Genomic DNA, 20,512 nt, shown 5'->3' with positions numbered 1-20,512 from the left:
TTGAGAGTCCCTGCCTTCTTAAACACGAAGGGCGCTCTTCGCAGTTCAAAATCCAGAGTCTTAATTCCTAACTGGCTGTACCATTTTACCATTTTAGAACAAAGCTATCTAAAAAGGCTTGCATAACAACTCCGGCATATGCTCCGCCTGGCCTCTTGGAGCACTTATTTCAGTCTCAAAGTTCCAGTAGGGTATCTAGTCCTTATCTTATTTTAAATGATGAACTGTATATATCTGTTCTTGTTCTCCCCTTCTCTGGGAACCAAAAGTAAATTCTTCTTGCTTTGTCATTCATTGTTTACCACTGGCCAAATTCCTCCTGGATCCATTTAGTCTTTACCAGTAGTATAAATCCCTCCAGGATTACTTTTTCATATATTCGTTTTGCTTTACTTCGTGTGTCACTGGGACTCCACAAAGTCCTGTGGCGTTGTGATAGATTTGATACCTCCCAACAAGTCCTTTTTATTACATTTCTTGGCTTCCCCAGCCTGGATACAATCACACAAATTCCTTTTGACTCCCTGGTCCACAAGACGTGTGTCCATATAAATCTTTCTGATATGGAACACAGCTTCCTCAGCCTTTGTAGATATTGCATGTGTCTCTTTCACTCTTTACATGGGGCCACGCGGCCATGCCAAGCTTTAAGGCTTTCACACTCCTGGTGCTTTCACGTGAAGTTAGCAACAATCTCACTCCAGATTACCTGGGTCTTGTGCTTGTTTCCGTTTCTTTGTATGAAATACAAAATGCAACAGCCTCCCCAGAGCTTGTTGCCTTTGCAGGCGTTTCTCCCCTCCTGCCTACTCCAACACCCACCACCACCATCTTGTCCCTCTTCCTGGTCGTGCTGGTTTTACCCGGATCGGCACTTGACATGGAGCCTGGAGACTCTGGTTCCTTGCTGGGTTTTTGTTTCGGCATCAGTTGCTGGGTGCCTTGCGCACCCCTGAGCTTTTGTGGTCACACCAAGATTTGCTTTCTTTCTGGTCTCCTTTCTTGTAGCCTCCTTCTTGATCAGCGTACCCACTGCGTATCCTGCAGCTAGGGTGCTTTGCCATCGGCGGCTCCACGGTTCTGCATAGCTCTGCACCTCAGGACTTATTTTCAGAGGCTCCCCATTCACAGTTCATATTCTGGGCATGTACGTCGTTTAGGCCAGAAAAGGTGTCGTCCTTCCTCTACGGTGGAAGGAGGATTGCTGGTATTTGAAGTTAAAACTGAGAACACTCAGTTCTTTCTAGTACTATGTATGCAGACAACATAGTCCTTTCAGGGAGGTCCTCTTTGGACTGGGTGTCCTTGTCTCCTATAGGGGAGTCACTCTCGGAAGGTACCACTTGCCCAGATCCCTAGTTAGTGTCTTGGGGAGCGGACTCACCTCCCTAGCCTTACAGGGAGTGGCTCCCCTCTGAGGAGAAGGGACGAATTGTCCAGATTCCTCACAATAGGAGAGGATAGGGTGGATCCCTGATGCACTCCTTAAGGAACTTCCCCAGGGAGCCATATAAGACTCCATCCGTTTCATTGCAGAGTCTTGTATGGCTAGGTGGAAATGCAGGTGTTTACGAAGTGTGGGGTGACCGACTGTAAAACGCTGAAGAGAGGCCTACAAAGATCAGGCAGGTAGGAGTGTTATCTAGTATGATGAGGGTGTGTTCTCTCATGTATAGAAGTGAGGTTTGTGCTTCTGTGGGGCCTGAAACTGGATTGATTGTTGTGGAGGAGATTGTGTGTTTGAGAATTGGGCGAGTTTGCATGCAAATTCTCCATGATTTTTGCTGTGAATGGTAGATTAGAGATTGGTCTATAATTGTCTGGGTTATTCAACATTAATCTTTTTCAGGAGTGGTCTAACTATTGCTTTCGTTAGCTCTATGGGGGTCCAAGGCATTGTAGAGTTGTGCTATGTGAGAGGCTAGTAGGGATCCATTTGTTGTTCTGGCGCCTGGGCAAGGTTCACTTTGAGTGGAGGGTGCCTTCAGGTTCATTCTTCTCTTTTCCATTTCTTATGCTAAATTGAGCATGAAGGCTTTGAATGTAGTTGGACTAATGCTGTGGTTGAGTAATGGGGCAGGCTATGAGTTGTTGGTTACATTGTCTATAGTGTTTGGGATTTTCTTAATATTTATTTGGAAAGCTAGAGCTATATGGTCAGCCCAGTTTTGGGTAGGAATGGGCAATTGTTCAAAGTTTCAGGGTTCGTGTTTTGGTGGTATATTTACTGCTGTTTGGGAGTGAACTCTGGTGATGATGGATTGGTAGACGCATTGTCTTTCTCTCGAGTATCCAGCCATACTCATTTTCTGTGTTTAGTTTAGTGTGAGAGAAGGGAGGTTTATGTTGCCAGATAGTAGTGAGGAGGTAATGGTCAGTCCATGCAAGTGCAGTAGAAGTTGCTTTGGGGAGAGGAAGATTTGAGAAATTATTTTTTCAATGGAAAGCTCTTTCTGGTGGTGTGCCTTGAGGTTCTTTTTATGGGCATATAGGTTGTTGCGGGAGGTGCGCGATGGTGTTGCTTTGGTCATCAAGTCTGATGTTGATATCTCGTTGCATGAAGTCTTTGGGTACTGGCAGAGTGGTTGGAAAGAAATGAGTTGGGGGAGGGGGGGGAGTAGTCCCATTCGTCCTGGCAGTTTGGGTTGTGAGGTCTTTAGATAAATGTTAGGGCAGCGTTATGGTTGATGAGTTTGATTGCAAGGTTTCAAAGTTGGTTGTTGAGATGGTGGTGACAGTAAGTGCAGTGCAGGTCTTGTGTTATAGGAGTGCTATGCCTCTGACCTTTTCTGTTTCTGGTTCAGTGTTTGGATAGTGAAGAGGTTGAAAATTAGTGTGTAAATTGTCTGGAAACCATGTTTCTGTGATTGCCAACGCGTCTACATTAAAGTCTTCTATAAGAGATGTGATGTGCATTTTGCATTGCTGATCTATCCTTGATTGAACATCTGTGCATTTGGCTTGGCAGTGTGGTTGTGAGTGCAGTGGATCTAGAGTAGTTCTAGTATGTTGAGGGGTTGAGAGATGTGGTGCTGGTACCTCTAGTTATTGTTGGGTGGGAATGGCTGAGCGTCTTTTAAACAGATTTATGGAGTGCGTGAGTTTTATGAGGTGGGTGGTTGGGCTGTTGTGTACGTTTTGAAGGGGGTGTGACAATGTGTGGGGTGTGGTTTGAGGTATTGTGTATGTGGGTAAGGTGTTTAGGGTTTGGAATATTCTACACCGGAGTGTGGAGTGACTTATTTGGGAGCAATGAGATTGGTACTGGTTAGTATGGTGCGTGTTTCTCGTCTGAGTACTTTTTGCTTGGGCTGATTGTAAGTGTTGGTGGACTTGTTCAAATGGTAGTTATTTGAATTGGTGAGTGTTTTTGGGCAGATTGTGATAACATGCTAATATGGTTGGAATGTTGGTGGCTAACGCTTGTTAGGGCGGGCTGGTTGACCTGCATAGGATCATTCCTGATGTATAGAAGTGGATGGTGATGAAGATGGTCATGTGTCCTTTGAGGGTGGTGATTGATTGAAATATAGGCATAGGCATGCAAGTACGGTGAACTAGTAGCCAAAGGGTCTTTTCTTTGGAGGGCATAGCTTGGCAATGGAAAGACCCTTTCGTCAATCTTTTGAAATTAACTAAATTTACTTGCGCACAATTGCAATGTCAAGACTACCACTGGCAGTCGAGTATGCCTTAACATGGTTAGCTTTCATACTGAACACCATTTTCTTTCTTTCTTTTTTGACAATAGTTTTATAAAAATGATGCCACACAACTCTGTATTCCATTAACTGCTTTGATTGAGTTTTACTTTAATTTTCCTATACAAGACTTTAGAATAATTACAATTTAAACTGTTCAGCTGTAATGGAGGAGCACAGATTATTGTTTAAAGTTTGTAAGTTTCAAGCAAGTATTTAAAAACACATATGTAATTCTTATCTCCTTGCATCTGTTGGCTACCATGTTCTGTTTACTGAAGTGCTCCCTTCCCTCTTGTGGATGAAGTGTGCTGGGACAGGATCTCGATTGGACAGTGGAGACTGTTGGGGAGGACACCACCTCCTTGGACTTTCCTCCCATCCCCAAAATTAGGGTGTGAATTAATTATATACACAGTTTAGTAAATTGGGGCAGCTTTCTAATGACTACCCAGAGGTTCCACGTACTATTTATTTGTTTGTACTCAAGTTAAGGTCAAACGAAAATGATGGTATCAAAAACTGCCATGTCATGCTAGAAATACTTGATTGTGTACCAATTGCTTCTAGAAGGAAAACTGTTGTATTGCTGATTGGGTATTGCTTTTATACAATGTGGAGCGTGAGTGGTAATCCTCCCAACATTAAATGGGCAGATATTTCTGTATTCAAGCAGAGTTTTACTCTACTTGACCTTTGTTGCGACAATGTGCTGAGTAAGCAAGACGAGGATAGACCAGAAATGTGGTTTCCATGGGTGCCTAGTTTAGTCATGCGGGCACTATGATAAAGAGCGTCTTTGGATTGTGGGCCACATATCTCTTGTTAAGCGGCACCTCTTGAAATGGTCACATGAACGCACTTTGCATAGTTATGATGCTAGTTGGAGATTGATTTGTGACATTCTAGAAGCCCATGGCACCATTTTTTCTGCCACTTTTCTCATCAAAATGAATGTATTCATCCTTTATCGTCTTTTTTTTCCCCAGAGCATATTGATGAACGAAAAATTTGTAATGCAGTGACTCCTGATAAAGACGTTGATGGTTTCCATGTAGTAAACGTTGGCCGTATGTGCCTGGACCAGTACTCTATGCTTCCAGCAACACCTTGGGGTGTATGGGAAATCATCAAAAGGACTGGTAAGAGCTTCTCCCATCTTTCGATGTAAGGGTGTTCGAATAATAATAGGTCTGTGCTTTGATGAACAAATTAAATGCCTCCCCATCTCGTTAAATGGTTTGTATCCCTCAGTCCACAATCCTTAGCATGACAATTTGAACTCCCTGACTCAAGACCACCATTGGAAAAAAATGTATAGACATGCCTTTAGTTTTCCCAAGTGCCGCTTCGGTGTGTCAACACCTGACTCTCGGACTCCGAACCTTTTGTAGCCAACCAGCCAGAAAATGAACAGTATTTTACTGCCATACCATATGCAGCAGGGACAGAGCAAACGTGGAAGGTGTGTGGCCGGTTTAGAGCGCCCCTCAGCCCCCATTCTACCAAAGCCAACTAGATGAACGCTGATGCAACTGATCAATGTCTTTCTTCACTGTCATTTTACAAAGGCAATGCCAAACCCTATTGGCACTAGTCTCAACTTGCCTACTTTACAATTGAACAGAAATGTACAGATTTATTTTGAAAGCGGACTAGAAAGATGTGTGTTTAGCAACTAAGATGTATTTCAGATGATGGGTTTAATCTTTCATGTGGCGAGTAGAGGGATTTATGACTTTATCTGCAGTATGTTTTTTGGTGGGTAACGCGCCACTCAAACTTTAGAGTACTGTTCAGTTAGTCACTGGGATAAATGCACTATATAAATGACCACTACTGTTAAATACTGGATGAAGGGCGGCATTTAATCTTGGACCCTTTAGAGGCTTACAGTGGGAGTGAGACTTGAAGCAGGTCACAGTTGCAAAATATCACTATTTCTAAAAGGATGCATTTATTGAATCTGGTGTTTAATGCGAAGAATGACTAGGCGAAGGTTCAGTACCAACATGTATTAAATAAGCTCACTATAGAAATCTATTACAATCCTCCTTCTGCAAATGTACCCCTTGATAGGAAAGGCTTATTTTAATTGTCTTTCCATTATAGGAATACCAACACTGGGGAAAAATGTGGTTGTGGCTGGCAGATCAAAGAATGTTGGGATGCCCATTGCTATGCTGCTGCATACAGATGGAGGACATGAGCGCCCAGGAGGTTTGTAACACATTTTATCATTAGTGTGATGGTGCCTAAAAAGCCTTGCAAGGTGTACTGAAGCATTTTCTTTGTTTTGGTAGGTGATGCAACAGTAACCATTTCACACCGCTATACTCCCAAGGAACAGCTCATGCAACACACAAAGATTGCAGACATAGTAGTAGCAGCTGCAGGTATGAGGTTTTGAAAAATGGAAATGTGATTTTAATTGCTGCATCTCATATAAGGTAATAGCAAGTATATAATTGCACTGTAACGTTGTTAACCCTTTATCCATTACGCATGATTGTTGGATCTGTCCTAGAGTTGTGTGCAGTGTGAGCAATCTGAGGGTGTCATTTCTTTCCCCAATCTATACACCCCCACCCGAAACCTCCCCCCAATAGGCCGTCTCTTTCGGAACCTGACCCTAGGCGTGGATATGCGAGGAAGGATCAACTTGGAGGATGAGACTTGGGGAGTAGCGACAAGGCACCCTTGGGTGAGACGCGGTATCCCCATTCCCCTTTCACAATAAGTCCACCATTTCCTAGGCTTTCATAGGCTGTTGTCAATCCCTTGCATGGTTTTCCCGAAAATGTTCCTTTATAACCACACTGGTACTGGGAAGAGGAAGCGGGAGGCTGCGTACCAAGATTGTTAATGTAATGAATGAACATTGCCTACACCTAAAGCCAAGGGAATGGTATAAACTGCCCGCTCAGGTGAGGTTAAGACTCATCAGTGGAACACTTGCTAGAGAAGCTGGAGGTGAGGCCAGAGAGACACGTGCCCATAGCGCCGACAAGCTGCAAAGTCGTTGCAGCGGGAGCTGTTTTCAAGAAATCTCTGGTAGCAGAGCTGGTCTGCATACCTCCTGGAGTCAGACTCGCTCTCCGTACAGTAGAGGCAGCGAAGACCCTGAAGGGAGAGGCCCGCCGTGCCAGGAGAAGTGACGGCCACAGCGAGCCTGCTGTTGCGGAGAAGAGCACCTGGAAACAGTGTACCCGGTGAGTCAGAGAAGCCAGAGTGACTCTGGCACGCGGAGGTGGAGACCGCGTGGCTGGCTGCGGCAGGTTGGGTCGCTCGTGAGAGACCGTTTGGGCGACATGAATGCCGGTCGAGTTTGAACTCAGTCAAATTACTGAATAAGCATGATGACCTAAAACTGCTAAGAAAACAGAGTAAAAGTTTGTGAATAACAAACTGTAAAACAGGTGAGAAAGGTTAACCTGGAGCCGAGTGAAACCCCAGGGTGAAATGCATGTGAGTTAAAGCAAGCTTTGTCAATGCCAAAAGGAGGTTGTAAGCCTTGCCAAGGGTTTAGAGGACAAGCATTATCCAGGCCCAAGAGGACAAAGTGTCAAGAGTGCCAATATTGAAAAGGCCAAGAGATTTGCAGGGAAAACTATACAATTTGAACTTGTGAATATGCCAGTGTGCAAGTTCATAGCAGAAGCCGATGCTGGGAATTTTATGTTGGTTTCGACCAAGTGATAGATCTGAGTGAAAGCAAGAAAATAAGCACTTTTTGAATATTGATTCGGATGAAAGTTGGTGAAATCCTATGCTATAGGAACTGCATACAATGAGAGAACAAGCATTGGCAAGAGCCATAGAAAGATATGAAAATGCAACAAGTGAATAGTGGCAAACCAAGCAATGGTAAAGCATCATGAGGATGTGAAAGGGGAATAAACCAAGTACCACTGTAGCGCTTGAAACAGTGACCACGTGTACACAAGGAACAAGAGGCAAGACAGGTGTCGGTTATGTGTCCTATAAAGGTGGACCATGTGGTCTGACAACTGCGCCTAGAGCGAGGACACCCACTTATGTCAAAGGCACTTAAAATACGTGCAAAGAAGCTTGTAATCGAACATAAAGGAAATTTGGTGAACTGAAGTTAGGGACCTGTACTTTGGGAAATTGCTGAAAGGTAACCAAACCAAAAGAGCTGGAAAGTATCGCAAAGAACTGTGTTTTGGAAAAGATTAAATACTTGAAAGCGTGGAGAAGGGGAACCCCTTTGCATTGTGAACTATCTTGAACCTTGTGGAAGGGAAAACCCTTTCCAAACTACGTGCTGGAAGCTCTGAACTTTTCTTTGAACACTTCTTGTTTTGACGCTGACATCCCTACACATTGGATACAAATAGATTTGAGGGCAAGCTTAGGTTTTGGGCACAGACAGACTTTTACTTGGGATTTCCTGATGCAGACTATCCTTGGTTTATTTAGGCAGGCAAATTCCACGTTAGCATAGGGCAAATAAGGTCTTTTTCCAACCTGCTTTTTGTTAAGTGTGTAGCCCAATCTGAATTCAGTTGTCTGTCTACTTCATGATGCCTTCACAGCAGTTGGCACGCTTAAGTGCCTCAAATTTGGCACAAGTGAGTTCATAATAATGAAGTTCCTGCTAATCCATGGACAGATGGAAGTAACCACCTTACTTTATCCTCTATTACTGCAAGAGAAGATTTGGCCAAAATACAATGACTTGGTTCACGTGAGAAAAAGGGTGACCTGACATCAGTGCATGTATGCGATGCAACGTACCGAAGATGTTTTTGGCTTGCAGGTAATTTAGAGAGTCTGTGACTTTACTGGACTGACTCAAGCTGAACATTTACTTAAGTGGGTGCTGATCCGTGTTCTTCATGGTCGGGGTATAAAGGCTCATTGTGCCACATGTGGCTGCCCGTGTATATGGGCGTTGAGACTTCTGTTCCACATGTTGGTGTCGTGGCCTTAGATGAAACGAACATTGTCTCCATTTAATGTTTGTGGCATCGTAGTGTGTGCACTCATCCAGGCAGGCTGCCGGATCTTCAGACTTGGCTGCAGAATCCCGCCCCACCCATAGGGGTGCAGGGTCCCAGGAAATGGACAGGAGTGTTCCCTGGATGATTATTTTTGGCAGAGGACACATTTTGCATGGGCATGTTTGCCCACCGACTCGCGCTGCAGTAGTGTTGTAGTATTGTCTACTGTTGTGTATTGTTTTGTTGAATGGTTCTAAGGAAAGGAACTTGTCGGTGATTTATTTATTTTGCATCCAGCTGAACGATTTAGTTTTCGGTGTTAATATTGGCGGTGTGCTGCATAGGTGCATACCTTTTTAAATCTGCTTCGGAGTGTTGGGTACCTGATCAGATGGCACTCATTTGGCAGCACATGTGGAGCCAGATGGGACTTTGCTGGAACAGCAACATGTGCAAATGGCCAGGCTACAGGCATGTGTTGGACAATTGTTCCTCTATCCAGGAATGGTTGAAGAAAACAAGCATTTCTCCTTTTCTGAACCTTGTACACTGCCCTAAGAGTACGCTGCGAAGGAGGAGTTTTAATTGCAGGGGAGCAGTGATTCATTTGTTGAATTTGGATGATCAGCGCCAGCTATTTCGCCTCCCTGGCACGCAGAGAATGTTGAAGCTTTGTTACAAATGACTTCCAGATCCATCGGAACCTTTAAACCCACATCCCAGTTTTAGAGATGCATTTTGTATAGAGGGTGTGTATGTTAATGTTTAACTTTTTTTAATGTTTTTTTTCCTTACCATCTTATTGTACTTAGTCACATAGTAAATTTAGCGTCTTTTTATTGTGTCTTCCTAGGTGCTATTTTTCTGGATGTTCTGAAGCCCGAGATGAGGAATAGGCACGGGGAGGTGGGGGAGGAGGGCAAGCTTTTTGCATCTTGCCTGTTGAGGGAGCAGCCTGTGTGGAGTCTGACCAGGTGTGCCTGGTCAGCTAGTACAGAAGGTACACTTTGGTCAGGTAGTTGAAGTTGGCAGTTGTTGGGCAAATTAAATTAATCTGCTTCATTGGTAGCTAGAAGCCGTGCGACCGGGTCTGTTTGTTTCAAGTAAAAAATGAACATGTCATCGGGGTGTTTTACTTCTGGCTGCCACTGTATAAACCCACTCCCACCACCCACTCTGCTCCGCCGACCCGGAATCATTGTTTGGAATTCACCACTGCAAGGATGATTTCAATCAAAGGCTGGACGAAGTTTAAAAGTCACTTACACGGTTAACCCTTTCATGGCTCCAGACTTTTTTGTAAAGTTCAAACCGATATTAACATTGATTGCAGAAATAAATGGTCACATCCTCAGCAAACGTAGTGTCCATGATATGCACTACACACCCTGAATTTGAGGGATTCGATACCATTCACTTCTGAGTATTTGATTTGCATTTGGAAGGATTATTTTTAATCTAGCACTTGGTTGTCTTGGCGACACAAATGTTTTGCGTATTGATATCCCTGTATGAAATGTGCATATGATGTGTGATCTTTACTCGTTTGGTGTGCCTTAACCCGCTTTGCTCCTTGAATGTTTTTATGCTGGGCACTATAATTTGCTGTAGACTATTTCATCTGATTTTAAATGGAAACCTTAGTCGAAAAGAAAATAAGATTTAAAAAAGTTCTAACTGGAATCTCAACAGTCCCTCCCGTTCATTGCCTGTGATATTTGAAGTGTTAACCTTTTTGGCCTCTTAATCAGTCATGACGCCTTTGGTGAAAGCTGCGCTATATAAATACTACATAGAATGCTGGCAGGAAGGTGGTTGGAGGTATGTGCAATAATTAGCATATGGGGGTTTTGGCCGTGTACCTAGTTGGCTTATTTTCGTAGCCTAGTACAGGGCGTTGCCAGGCTACTATGGGTTGTAATGGCAGAGTTGAGTTTTGTCCTCCCTCACCTTTCACTTGTTTAATGTGTAAGCCTAGATAAAGGTGAATATACTACAAAGAACCATTTTTTGTATTTGCAGGTATACCTAACCTAATCACAGCAGAGATGATTAAGGAAGGTGCCGTTGTCATTGATGTGGGAATTAACCGTGTGCAGGATCCAGTCACTGGAAAACCAAAGTTAGTTGGAGATGTAGATTTTGAAGGTAAGCATTCAAAACGTGTTTTAGCCATCTCAGTTGCAAAGTTTTCTTTCTAGCATGGCTGGACTGCATATCCACTGTCTGAAAGAGCTCTTGAAAATTGTGCAGTCTTTAATCTCCCCTGCCTGTGCCGCCTCAGTTGTCCCAGGATCTCGGGGAAAACCTCTCGGCATCTTTCGTCCAAAATATACAGAAACCAGCGTTCCTATTATTCCCTACCATGTATCAGACAAACTAACTGTCCCTCAAACACTTGAAACTGCACGTGCCCCTTTCTATGTCCAAACTCTCAAAGGTACACAAGTACCCTGAGTCGCACTCCAAACCCAGCAGCACTTCTAATGAATTAGTCCATAATCTGTGATGAATTAAAGCATATTCTTTATTGATCCAGACAAGGACTGCGAGATTTGTCCTTGGCCTCCAGCCTAGGGATCGTATCTCTCCAGGACTGAAATCTCTGCACTGGCTCCCAGTGCCTGCGAGGATTAAGTTCAAACCCCTCTGCATTGTCCACAAGGCCTTCTGGGGCCTCAATACCTTCACTTTCCTCTGCTGGGGGCCTCCCTCTGGAATAGCCTCCCTGCCTCTCTGAAACTTGGAGAACCATCTCCAGTTCCGAAAGCACCTCAATACCTTCCTCTTTGCTTCTGCTTTGTCTCCTCTGCTTCCTTGCTGATCCCCTGGCTGAAACTGCACTGGTTTACCTGGCTACCACCTGATCTCTCGGGCCCAGGTCCTTTCCCCACCAGTTGCACACCTGCACTGCCCTGCCCCCCCCGTCCCCCCAGAAACCCTGCACTCAGACTGTTTCTCTATATACCTACAGCCCTTACTCTAGCACTTGCCACTAGCTGGCCGCACTCTTTATTTATTGTCTTATTATTTTATTTGTTTTACGGTTATCTTATGTACTGCACTGCCCCTTCCCTCTTTCCCCCCGCACTTGCGCGATCTCAATGTCACCTGGCCTAGTAGGATCGCTGTCTGTCTTGCCTCTGTTCCCCCACCCATGCCTCGGTGCGCCTTGAAACACTTGTGTATAGGTGCGTTATAAATGCCATAATGTATCAAATCCTCATCCCAAGTTCATCGGCATGAGCAGCATGTGCCTTTCTATGTTGAAATTCCTAATGGTCTCCGTAAGATGCTGTGCATGGGTACATATCTGCCGCCCTGCTGTCACTTGTCTGCAGAAGTCTCAGGACTTTGTGGTGATAGGGTTGGGAAGATGCGGAAAAGAAGGGCCCTTTCAAAGAAAACTGCCTCGACTGGTCTGTAATGATTACTTTTCCACAGTCTATCTGCATTCATTTTAGACCAACATTTATTAATTTCTAATTATGTTCATAACTTTAGTACTACTGTATGTTGAAACTGTTTTAGAGGTATGGCCAAAGTAGCTGCTAAACCACTGACCGCCCACACTCTAATCATATAAAAAGATATGGCATATGAAGCTGGAATCCACCAGAAGGGAGTTAACTTTCTTGTCAAATATTTTTCTAGAAGTTGTCTAGAGTGTATGAGTCCTGAGAGAGCTTCCTCCTCTAATTCTATGAGGAAATGACGACATTTTTGCAACCTCTAGCAAAAATGTGCTTCCAATGAGGGAGACCAAGGGTGGTAGCAGCAGAACGTTCCTTATTGATATTTCTGTGTGTCGACCAGACTGGGTGGATCCTGGAAGCCCAGCAATCCTGTCAAGCAGAAGGGGGAACTGTGCCTAGAGAGGCAGCAGGGGCTGAGCCACAGACATTTGGCACAGTAGCAGGAGGATCCCGGGGTCTTTTGCAGCTTGCTCCTGTCCACACTTCTGAGATAGCCGTGGCACACGAGCAAGCATGGGCATGTTTTTTGCATTGTTGGCCTTCATCAATTGGTTTCTCCCTCATTCTGTCAGCACGGCAAGCAAGGAAACTGCCTCCAGGTATACGCATACCGTGTGGGGTTGCTAGATCGCTGCGCCCAACTTAAGGTTGCTCTTTCTCCTGGCAGCGTGGACGTGGCTGACACTTTGGGATGTGCTACTTCTTTTTGGAACAGGACCGAGACTAATGTGGTTTTGGTTTGCCCTATTCTCTAATGGCACAAACCACAATACAATGGAAAGGTGTCAGTGTTATGACCAGTGGTTATGATTAATTCAATGTTTTCCACCAATCGCACTTTTTATTGTATATAAATTAACACATGTAAGGTAGAAGTCAATGAAGGCAGCTGTTGTGGAATCATAAGCAACTGTGGTGCACTGGTTCCAATTGTAGTACGTTAACATATGCTGTTGGGGACCTTGAACCTACAGCTCACACAGGGAATCGTCCCACCAAGGCTAACTGCTATCTTTGCAAATTCTCATTGGCTCCCTGCTTCTCCAAATAGTGTGATGCTGGGCAAATGCTGCTCTTTAAAGATCCTGGTTCCCTTATCTCCTAAAATTGGAAGATGCTGGCCGTAAATTGATGCGGACCCGCCCGCAAGCTGGGCATTACCTTGGGCTGGGTGGCCCAGGCCCACTGTCATTACACTCCCAGATGTGATCCATTAAGTAGGTTGTCAGTTTCCTTACTTGGCCAAATTGTTTTCTTGGCCCAGTCCAGATCTTCCATCTGTTCCAGTGAAACAAATTGTGTTGACTTGGGCAAATTACTTTGTGGAAAGCGCTTGGACCAAGGGTCTGCAACTTTTGTTTTGCCAGATGTTTGGACAACAACCCAATCAACCATCGCCAGCGTAGTTAATGGCGAGTGATCCGAGAAATATTAGTCCATGACCCCTGCAGAGCGGCTGATTGCAGACCATTGGCTTAAACGCGAGCTGAATTCTGGTAAAGTTGAGACCCTTCACTAGGCTCCCTAAATAAACAGCCACTCTACTCGAAAACATATTTCACACTTGTAACAGGTTTAATAGCGAGTTTTCCAGTCTTAATAAATTGTATACAAGCTATACAATGTATGCTCATCCGTGTGTAAACGCCAGGCCTATGGCTTGCTTCGGAATGGTAATGTCCTCTGTAGCTAGAACGTCTCCCCTTGATCATGCAGGTTTACTTACCAATAGTGCAGATAAGATCTGGGCCCACCAGTGCCATGAACCCCAATGAGTAGGATGATGCTAAAAGGTTGCAGATGACTGTTGTCAATACAAATAGTAGTGCAAGTAATAGCAGTGTTTTTATAACTCAATGGACCACATTACGAGTTTACGCTTACCACCACTTGGTCGTGTGGGTTTACCACTAGATTTCACGCGGTTAAAGGGCGTTGTTAATCTCCATTTTCTGAGTCCGTAGGACTCGATGGCGATTTTGGCGGCATTACCGCGAGCAGTAATTCTGCTGTGGTAAGTAGTAATTCTGTCGATTTTTGTTATTAAAAAGGCAGTCATCTCCAGCCTGATGCTGGAGGAAAAGCCTCCACTTCAAGGTCAAACTTGAGTTCGGCTGTGCAGTAAAAGCAGTCTGTTACTGGCTGAAAAGTGCCTGTAACGGAATTACGGCCACTTTTTCCCCCACTGCTGACACCTTAAAGACATGTCCAGTTTATTTTGGCCAAATTTGGCCCATATCGGAGGCCTGCTCCTCCAGCACCTCTAGTCAGGCTTTTGCCACACAACCAAATCTACCTTCTCGCTCTGGGACAGTGCACTGCAACTTGTTCCCATTTGACCTCCCGCACAGCCAGTGGTGGAAATGGAAAAGAATTGGTGGGCCGGGGTGGGGGCGGTGCCAGAGGGGGCGGTGCCGGAGGAGGCAGGTTTAAGGTGGGCGGAGCTGGCAGTTGACCTCCGATCAAAGGTAATGTCCAAAATAATAGTTTAAAACGGCACCATTTCTTTCATGCTGCTTCTTTAACTACGGAGCCGGCCCAATGACCAGCGCTGTGCACACCCTCTTCCTCCTTCACAGGTTGATACACTGTAAAGCTCCTTTTGCCTCCCACCTTAGGCTTGCCTCTGAGCCTGCTCACATTAAATCATAGTGTGCCCCTAGAAAAGCATGAGGCGCAAGTTGAACACTGCCGTGACTACTGCCAACTCTTCCCTTTTCACTATGCAACTGCATGCTTTCCTGTTGGTTACAATTGGGTTTCCACCACATTCTGAAAGCGCCATATAATAACCTACAGAGTTCAAGTCCCTTTAAGAGGCTACACTAAAACGCTTCTCCATAACCAGTTCTGCTAAGGCTTTACATATACTGTATGGCCATTCCGCAAGCATGTGTGGATGTATGATACCATGTGCCTCCTGCCGCCCCGGGTTGCCTCTGGGAGTCTTGCATTGGCATTGCGGGGAAGCTGGGATCCATGGTTCTGGTGGGCCGAATGAGGCCTGTAAACAATGGAAACTCCAGCACGTAGGCGGGGGTATTTTAAGTGTGACGGGGATGGGTATCTTGGCTGCAATGCTGCCCCGGCAAAGGTAATGGGAATCCAATGCTTGACATGTTCACGTCCGAGAAATAATGCGGGCCCCGTGCACTGCATAGATACTATATGCAATACGGCAGTGGGCAACACAGCTCATCAGAGTGGTATAGCGACTGGGCACAAGTGGACATTGATTCACCTCAGTGTGTGGCTGCAGAGGGTGTGTGAACTCTGGTGTATGTGTGGTGACATGTTCATGCATGTATGGGTCATTTCCTGTTCATTTTGTATGTTTCCAGTTGCACCTTACTATAGCACTTCACCTCGGCCTGAAATACTGGGTTTGCACATGCTATTTTAGGAAAGTGTAAACTAGTTGGGTTTGTTGTGACGCCATTTCGGTGGCGGGAGCAGAGAATTTGAAGTTGTGGGAGTTGGAGCTCCCACTATTCGGTGGCATTAACTGTATTGACGTTAGTTTTGAATTTTGTACGGGAAGACAATGTTGCCTTATTTCCCGGCTGATAAATGGTGAACCCCATTTTCCTATGGCCATTATCAGACTTGAGCTGTGGTTACAATCTCTGAAATCAATGGTCTTTAGGAGAAGGGCTGGACTTTTCTTGAAATTAGACAGCACTTCTAACCAATTTTTGGTATCTTTGTGGCAAGAACTCAGCATGGAACCTAAGAAGTCGTCCTTAAAAAATAATACAGAATATTTTCTGAACACTTTGAGTTGGCGGAACCAATATTGTGACTTCTCCCCGGTAGTTAAATCCGCTTTGTCAAGGAAAATAGATCTAGGTGATTGGCTAGAAAATTATGCTCACCTGGAACAACTAAAATATCAATTTGTGAAATACATTATACAAAAAACCCCCCAACAATACTTAAATCTTTGCCCGGGAATTAGACTCGGGCGATTTATTTTGTTGGTTAGGATTAACCATCTTCCATTTTTGGAAAATACCGGAATTACAAACAAATTCCCATCCTCTGAGCGCTGGTGCAGATTATGTGAGGATAAGGAAACTATTGAGTCAGGGAAACATTTGATGACTTGCTGTCCAAAGATGATACTTCTCAAGGTAATTATGTGCACAATGTGGACCACATAAAGGAGGACGTCTTCCGGTGGCAGGATTTGAACTCTACCAATTTGAAGTGCCTAATGGCAATGTGCAACGTGTGGCTAGTGATCGAGGGGCTGTTGGATATTTCAATCTGATATGACTGAACTTATTGTATGTTTGAGCTGGAATATAACAAGGGAAGAAGGATGGAATTGAATATATAAAAAGGGTACTATGTATGCCTCAGGACCTTTGTATTTTACTTTAGGAATTATGACATGTTTTTAGTAAGTAACATGAGTATTATTCCTTTCGATTATGTAAATTCTATTTTATTGATATTTTGTATATATTTTATGGAATTATGTGAAAAGTTTATTTTTAAACTAACACATTAATTATTAAGGATAAATGGTGAATGTGAGCGAATAGTCATGAAGTTGGTCTCCTTAATATCCCGTTTTTAATTAAAACAAATCTTTCTTTTTAGGTGTAAGGAAAAAAGCCGGTTACATCACTCCAGTCCCTGGGGGAGTTGGGCCAATGACAGTTGCTATGCTAATGAAGAACACCGTGATTGCTGCAAAGAAAATGTTAAAACCAACAGAGCTCCAAGCAGTGGCATTTTAACGCCGCTTCACTAAGACTGTGCAACATTCCAAATGGACTCCCGACAGACAGGCCGATATAAATGCAATATTTTTTATTTATTAACCTCATGGAATCGCTTTGGATATTTATTGAAGAAATATGGAGACCCTTTAAAGTTCTACTGGCGCTTCTACATCCCGAATAATTCCCAAGTTCTTCAAGGTTACACTCCGGCTCTGTAGCGCGGCAATCTAAAGTGCTGCGGCATGGACGAAGGCGTCATCATTTTTCACTGCTCGCACATTGCGAGATGGACGGGGCGGCGCGCACACGGCTCGTGTTCTCAGGTCAAAGGCTGAGTGCCTAGAAGCTTTTGCAATGACTTAGGCTCCTTGGGTGAGAAAGCAGGCAAGCGAACGACATGCTGTTGTGGGCTGCTGCAGGCTGTCTCTATGTACAACGTGAATAAATAACTATTTTGTCAGGTCACAATACTTACTGCTCGTTTGCTTTTGTCCGAGAATATTCCTGCAATTACCCTTTCAGAATGCTTGACAATTTTTAATAAACGTTTTTAAAGAGGATTGCCGCCACATAATACATTTACTAGTTAAAATGTTTCATTATAAATTCGAATTTGTATATTTAAATTACATTTTTCTTTTCTCATTTACCAGCTGGTAACCGAAAATTGCACTGTTGATTATCCGCAGAATGCTAAATACGTAAAGGCAATCGACCTACTGGAGGGGTGTGTGGGTCTCGGAAGCCGTAGGGTACTGGCGTGTTGCCGCTCAGACCCCCCCCCCCCCTCTAGCTCCCCCCGCCCGTGTCTTCATTTTCCTGCTTAGCATGGCAAGAGTACACTTGCATTCTGAAATTAATTTCCTCCAGTTCTCTTCTGGGACACTGTGCGGACTTGGAAGCGGTGGCCTAGCTGGGAAGATCCTGGCTTTACCTGCAAATGTGCCATCACTTACCGAGTTCTAGTGCTACTTTTGCTCCCTGGAATACCTAGTCTACCCCCCCTCCCCCCCCCACCATAGAACTTTGAAATGCCCTCTCTACAATGATAAATAATTTGCAATAAAGATCAAGTGTCTCAGGCGGTAGTGTAGGGAAGACTTGCAAACATTCCTACACAATGGCCAGTGGTTGCCAGATGAAGTTGGGTTCACCACTTGCTTGTAGAAAGAACCCTCTTCAGGATGGTTACCAGTATTCTCTACGCTGAAGAGATTCTCTTAAGTTTCACATATTCTCCCCTTATGCCCCCCACCAGAAGCTTTTTTTATTTTTTTTAATGTATTTTTTGTTTTTTTTATAACCAACACATCACACCAATGTTACATGTGTATCAATTTTAGATTTACGTCCAACCACACTTCTCAACCCCCCATACACCTTGTCTACATCTCCCAATTTTGTACATGAAGTCCATAGTTTCCGTCATATGCACGCACCGCTTGCCCACTTATGGGGTTACATCCTCCAATGTCGGGCTGAACAGTGATACGGTCAGGGCTATCCACTGTTGAATGTCTATGCTCATGTCCAATTTTTGTGTTCGTAGCGCATTCTCCCACACTCCCGTTTCTGCCGCCACCCATTTCTTTAGATCCTCCCACCATCTGAAAACACTTGGTCCTTTAGTATCCTTCCATCCCATAGTTATGCATCGCTTGGCCAGTATATCCCCCCACTGGATGCTTACTGCTATATTGATGCCCATTGCAGCTGGTTTAGGTGGGTACAGCTCAGTGGTGTAGTGGGTAGCTATTTTTGATCACTCAGTAATATAGGTCTGCACATGGGGGTTTTTTCTCCTTTTTTCAGCGAAACAAGAATCAGTGCTGCGTGTAGCACTCGGTGGGATTCTGATTTGTGTGTGCTGCCATGTACTCTCAGCCTCAGCTTGTGAATGCATGCCACTGGACAATAGAACAGTTCTGCGCTGGAGCATATCCAACCGATAAATGCTCTGTGTGGCATTTATGAATAATGTTCTCATATTGAGGTGGCAATGACCCCAATCTTACATGATTACCTTTTTGCTAAATAAAGAACTGTTGTATTTTTCTGTTGGACAATGCGGAGTACAATAGTTAAGGTCTGTTGGTAACGAATCCACCATGATTTTAGTAAGAAACAGAAACCTCATTTTGATGCAGCAGTGATGAGTAGCATTGCACCGGTTCACGGTTTATGCAACCAGATTATTGCTGAGCAAGCCACTTGCCATCTCAATGTCTTAGGACAATTTTATTAAGCATGTTCTGCTTGGCCCGTCTGCTTTTTTTCTTACTCATGGGAAGCCATCCCCGTGAACGGGATTGGAGCAGTGTGCGCATCTGACTTAGTTGAACCACTTCCTTCATGCATACTCACATTTTCTGTAAATGGTTTGGTCTTTAGCATCGCGCATGACAGTCCGCATACGTGTGCATCAGAGTGCTGCCATGGGACAAGGGGAAGGAATTGTGATGGTGAGCAATTTCTGGTTAAGGGTGATCACTAAGCCCATTTGACAGGAAGAGGTATGTATGCTTTGGGTGCATAAGTCATGACAACATGGTGGCAATCCCCTGGTTTTATGCCTGCAGCATCATATGCCAGATGTGTGGCAAGAATTGTCATAAGCAAAGTGTCTGCCATGGTGGCCTAGATGTGCTGCCAGAGAGCGGTGGTATGAATGATCTTGATGTTGCCGCTGTGGAAGAGAATGTGGAAGCTCCATGGTGTGAAGTGACCTGGAATGGCAGCGTTTTAAGTATGATGGTGACTCTGGAGCCTGCTACATGATCATTGGTGTGAAGGCATAGTTTTGGAAAGACTGGAGGATTTTGAAGCACCCAAGATCAACCAAGCGGCACATCTGGGAGTTCTGATTGATGTTGCAGTGTTCTGGGCCCTGGCATATTAATGTACAGGGAGGAACACACATGATCAATACGTGTCCCACATAGGCCAAGGGTTGCAGGGGTGTTTCACCACCAGAAGGCCATAGGAGTTAGGCTGAACCCCAGTATGGTGGAACAGGGGATTCTGAAAGAGGACAATATTTGGGACAGGTATCGAGAGGTTTTCAACAATGCTGTTGGGAGCGGGGGGGGGGCGGGATGAGCTTTAAGCACAAAATTCTACTGTGGTGTGGGCCAATGCCAGCGTACACAAGGTGTGCCCTTATATTTCAGAGCTTTTGAAAGGGGAATTAAATGGGTTGCGTACTAATTATTTAAGCAAGACTGTAGTTGCTTAAGTGTGTGGCGTCCTTAGTCATGGTGTGGAAGGGCAACGGCCCCAGTAGACTGTGTGAACCTCATTTCTTTTAAACAATTGTATTTGGGTACATAGCCACACTTTTCCAAGCCCAAGGAAGGTTGACCCTGTTATAGGGGACCATGTTTTTCTCAAGCTTGTACCTGTCAAGAGCGTATCGCCGGATCGAATTGTACCAGCAGTCGTGGCCGCTTACCTCCTTTACGCACCACAGGGGCATTTGGGATCCTAGGAATGCCTTTTGGTTTGGACTTCCACTCTGCTGTTCTCCTGTTTGTGGAAGTGCATTTAGAGGCCGGAGTAATGTCAAGCTTCCGTGACGATACCATGATTTATACGCAACAGGTCAATGAGCACAGTGTTTCATACTCATTCAAGAT

General features: G+C 44.5%; 1 protein-coding gene across 1 annotated transcript in view; it reads left to right on the top strand.

Moving 5' to 3' along the window:
- MTHFD2 (methylenetetrahydrofolate dehydrogenase (NADP+ dependent) 2, methenyltetrahydrofolate cyclohydrolase) overlaps window positions 1–17,437 on the top strand; it is a 39,739-nt gene extending 22,302 nt beyond the window's left edge. Inside the window, exons 4-8 of the mRNA XM_069617644.1 lie at window positions 4,691–4,843; window positions 5,814–5,921; window positions 6,005–6,097; window positions 10,691–10,816; window positions 16,753–17,437. Of these exons, the coding sequence (XP_069473745.1) occupies window positions 4,691–4,843; window positions 5,814–5,921; window positions 6,005–6,097; window positions 10,691–10,816; window positions 16,753–16,892 (620 nt within the window). The 3' untranslated portion in view covers window positions 16,893–17,437. The remainder of the gene's footprint in view (window positions 1–4,690; window positions 4,844–5,813; window positions 5,922–6,004; window positions 6,098–10,690; window positions 10,817–16,752) is intronic.
- Window positions 17,438–20,512: the final 3,075 nt, after the last annotated feature.

The sequence above is a fragment of the Ambystoma mexicanum genome, chromosome 10, assembly GCF_040938575.1.
Source record: "Ambystoma mexicanum isolate Mex_15411 chromosome 10, UKY_AmexF1_1, whole genome shotgun sequence".
Lineage (NCBI taxonomy): Eukaryota > Metazoa > Chordata > Amphibia > Caudata > Ambystomatidae > Ambystoma > Ambystoma mexicanum.
The sequence above is the reverse complement of the archived record's forward strand: the minus strand, read 5'-3'. Positions and strand labels throughout refer to the sequence as shown.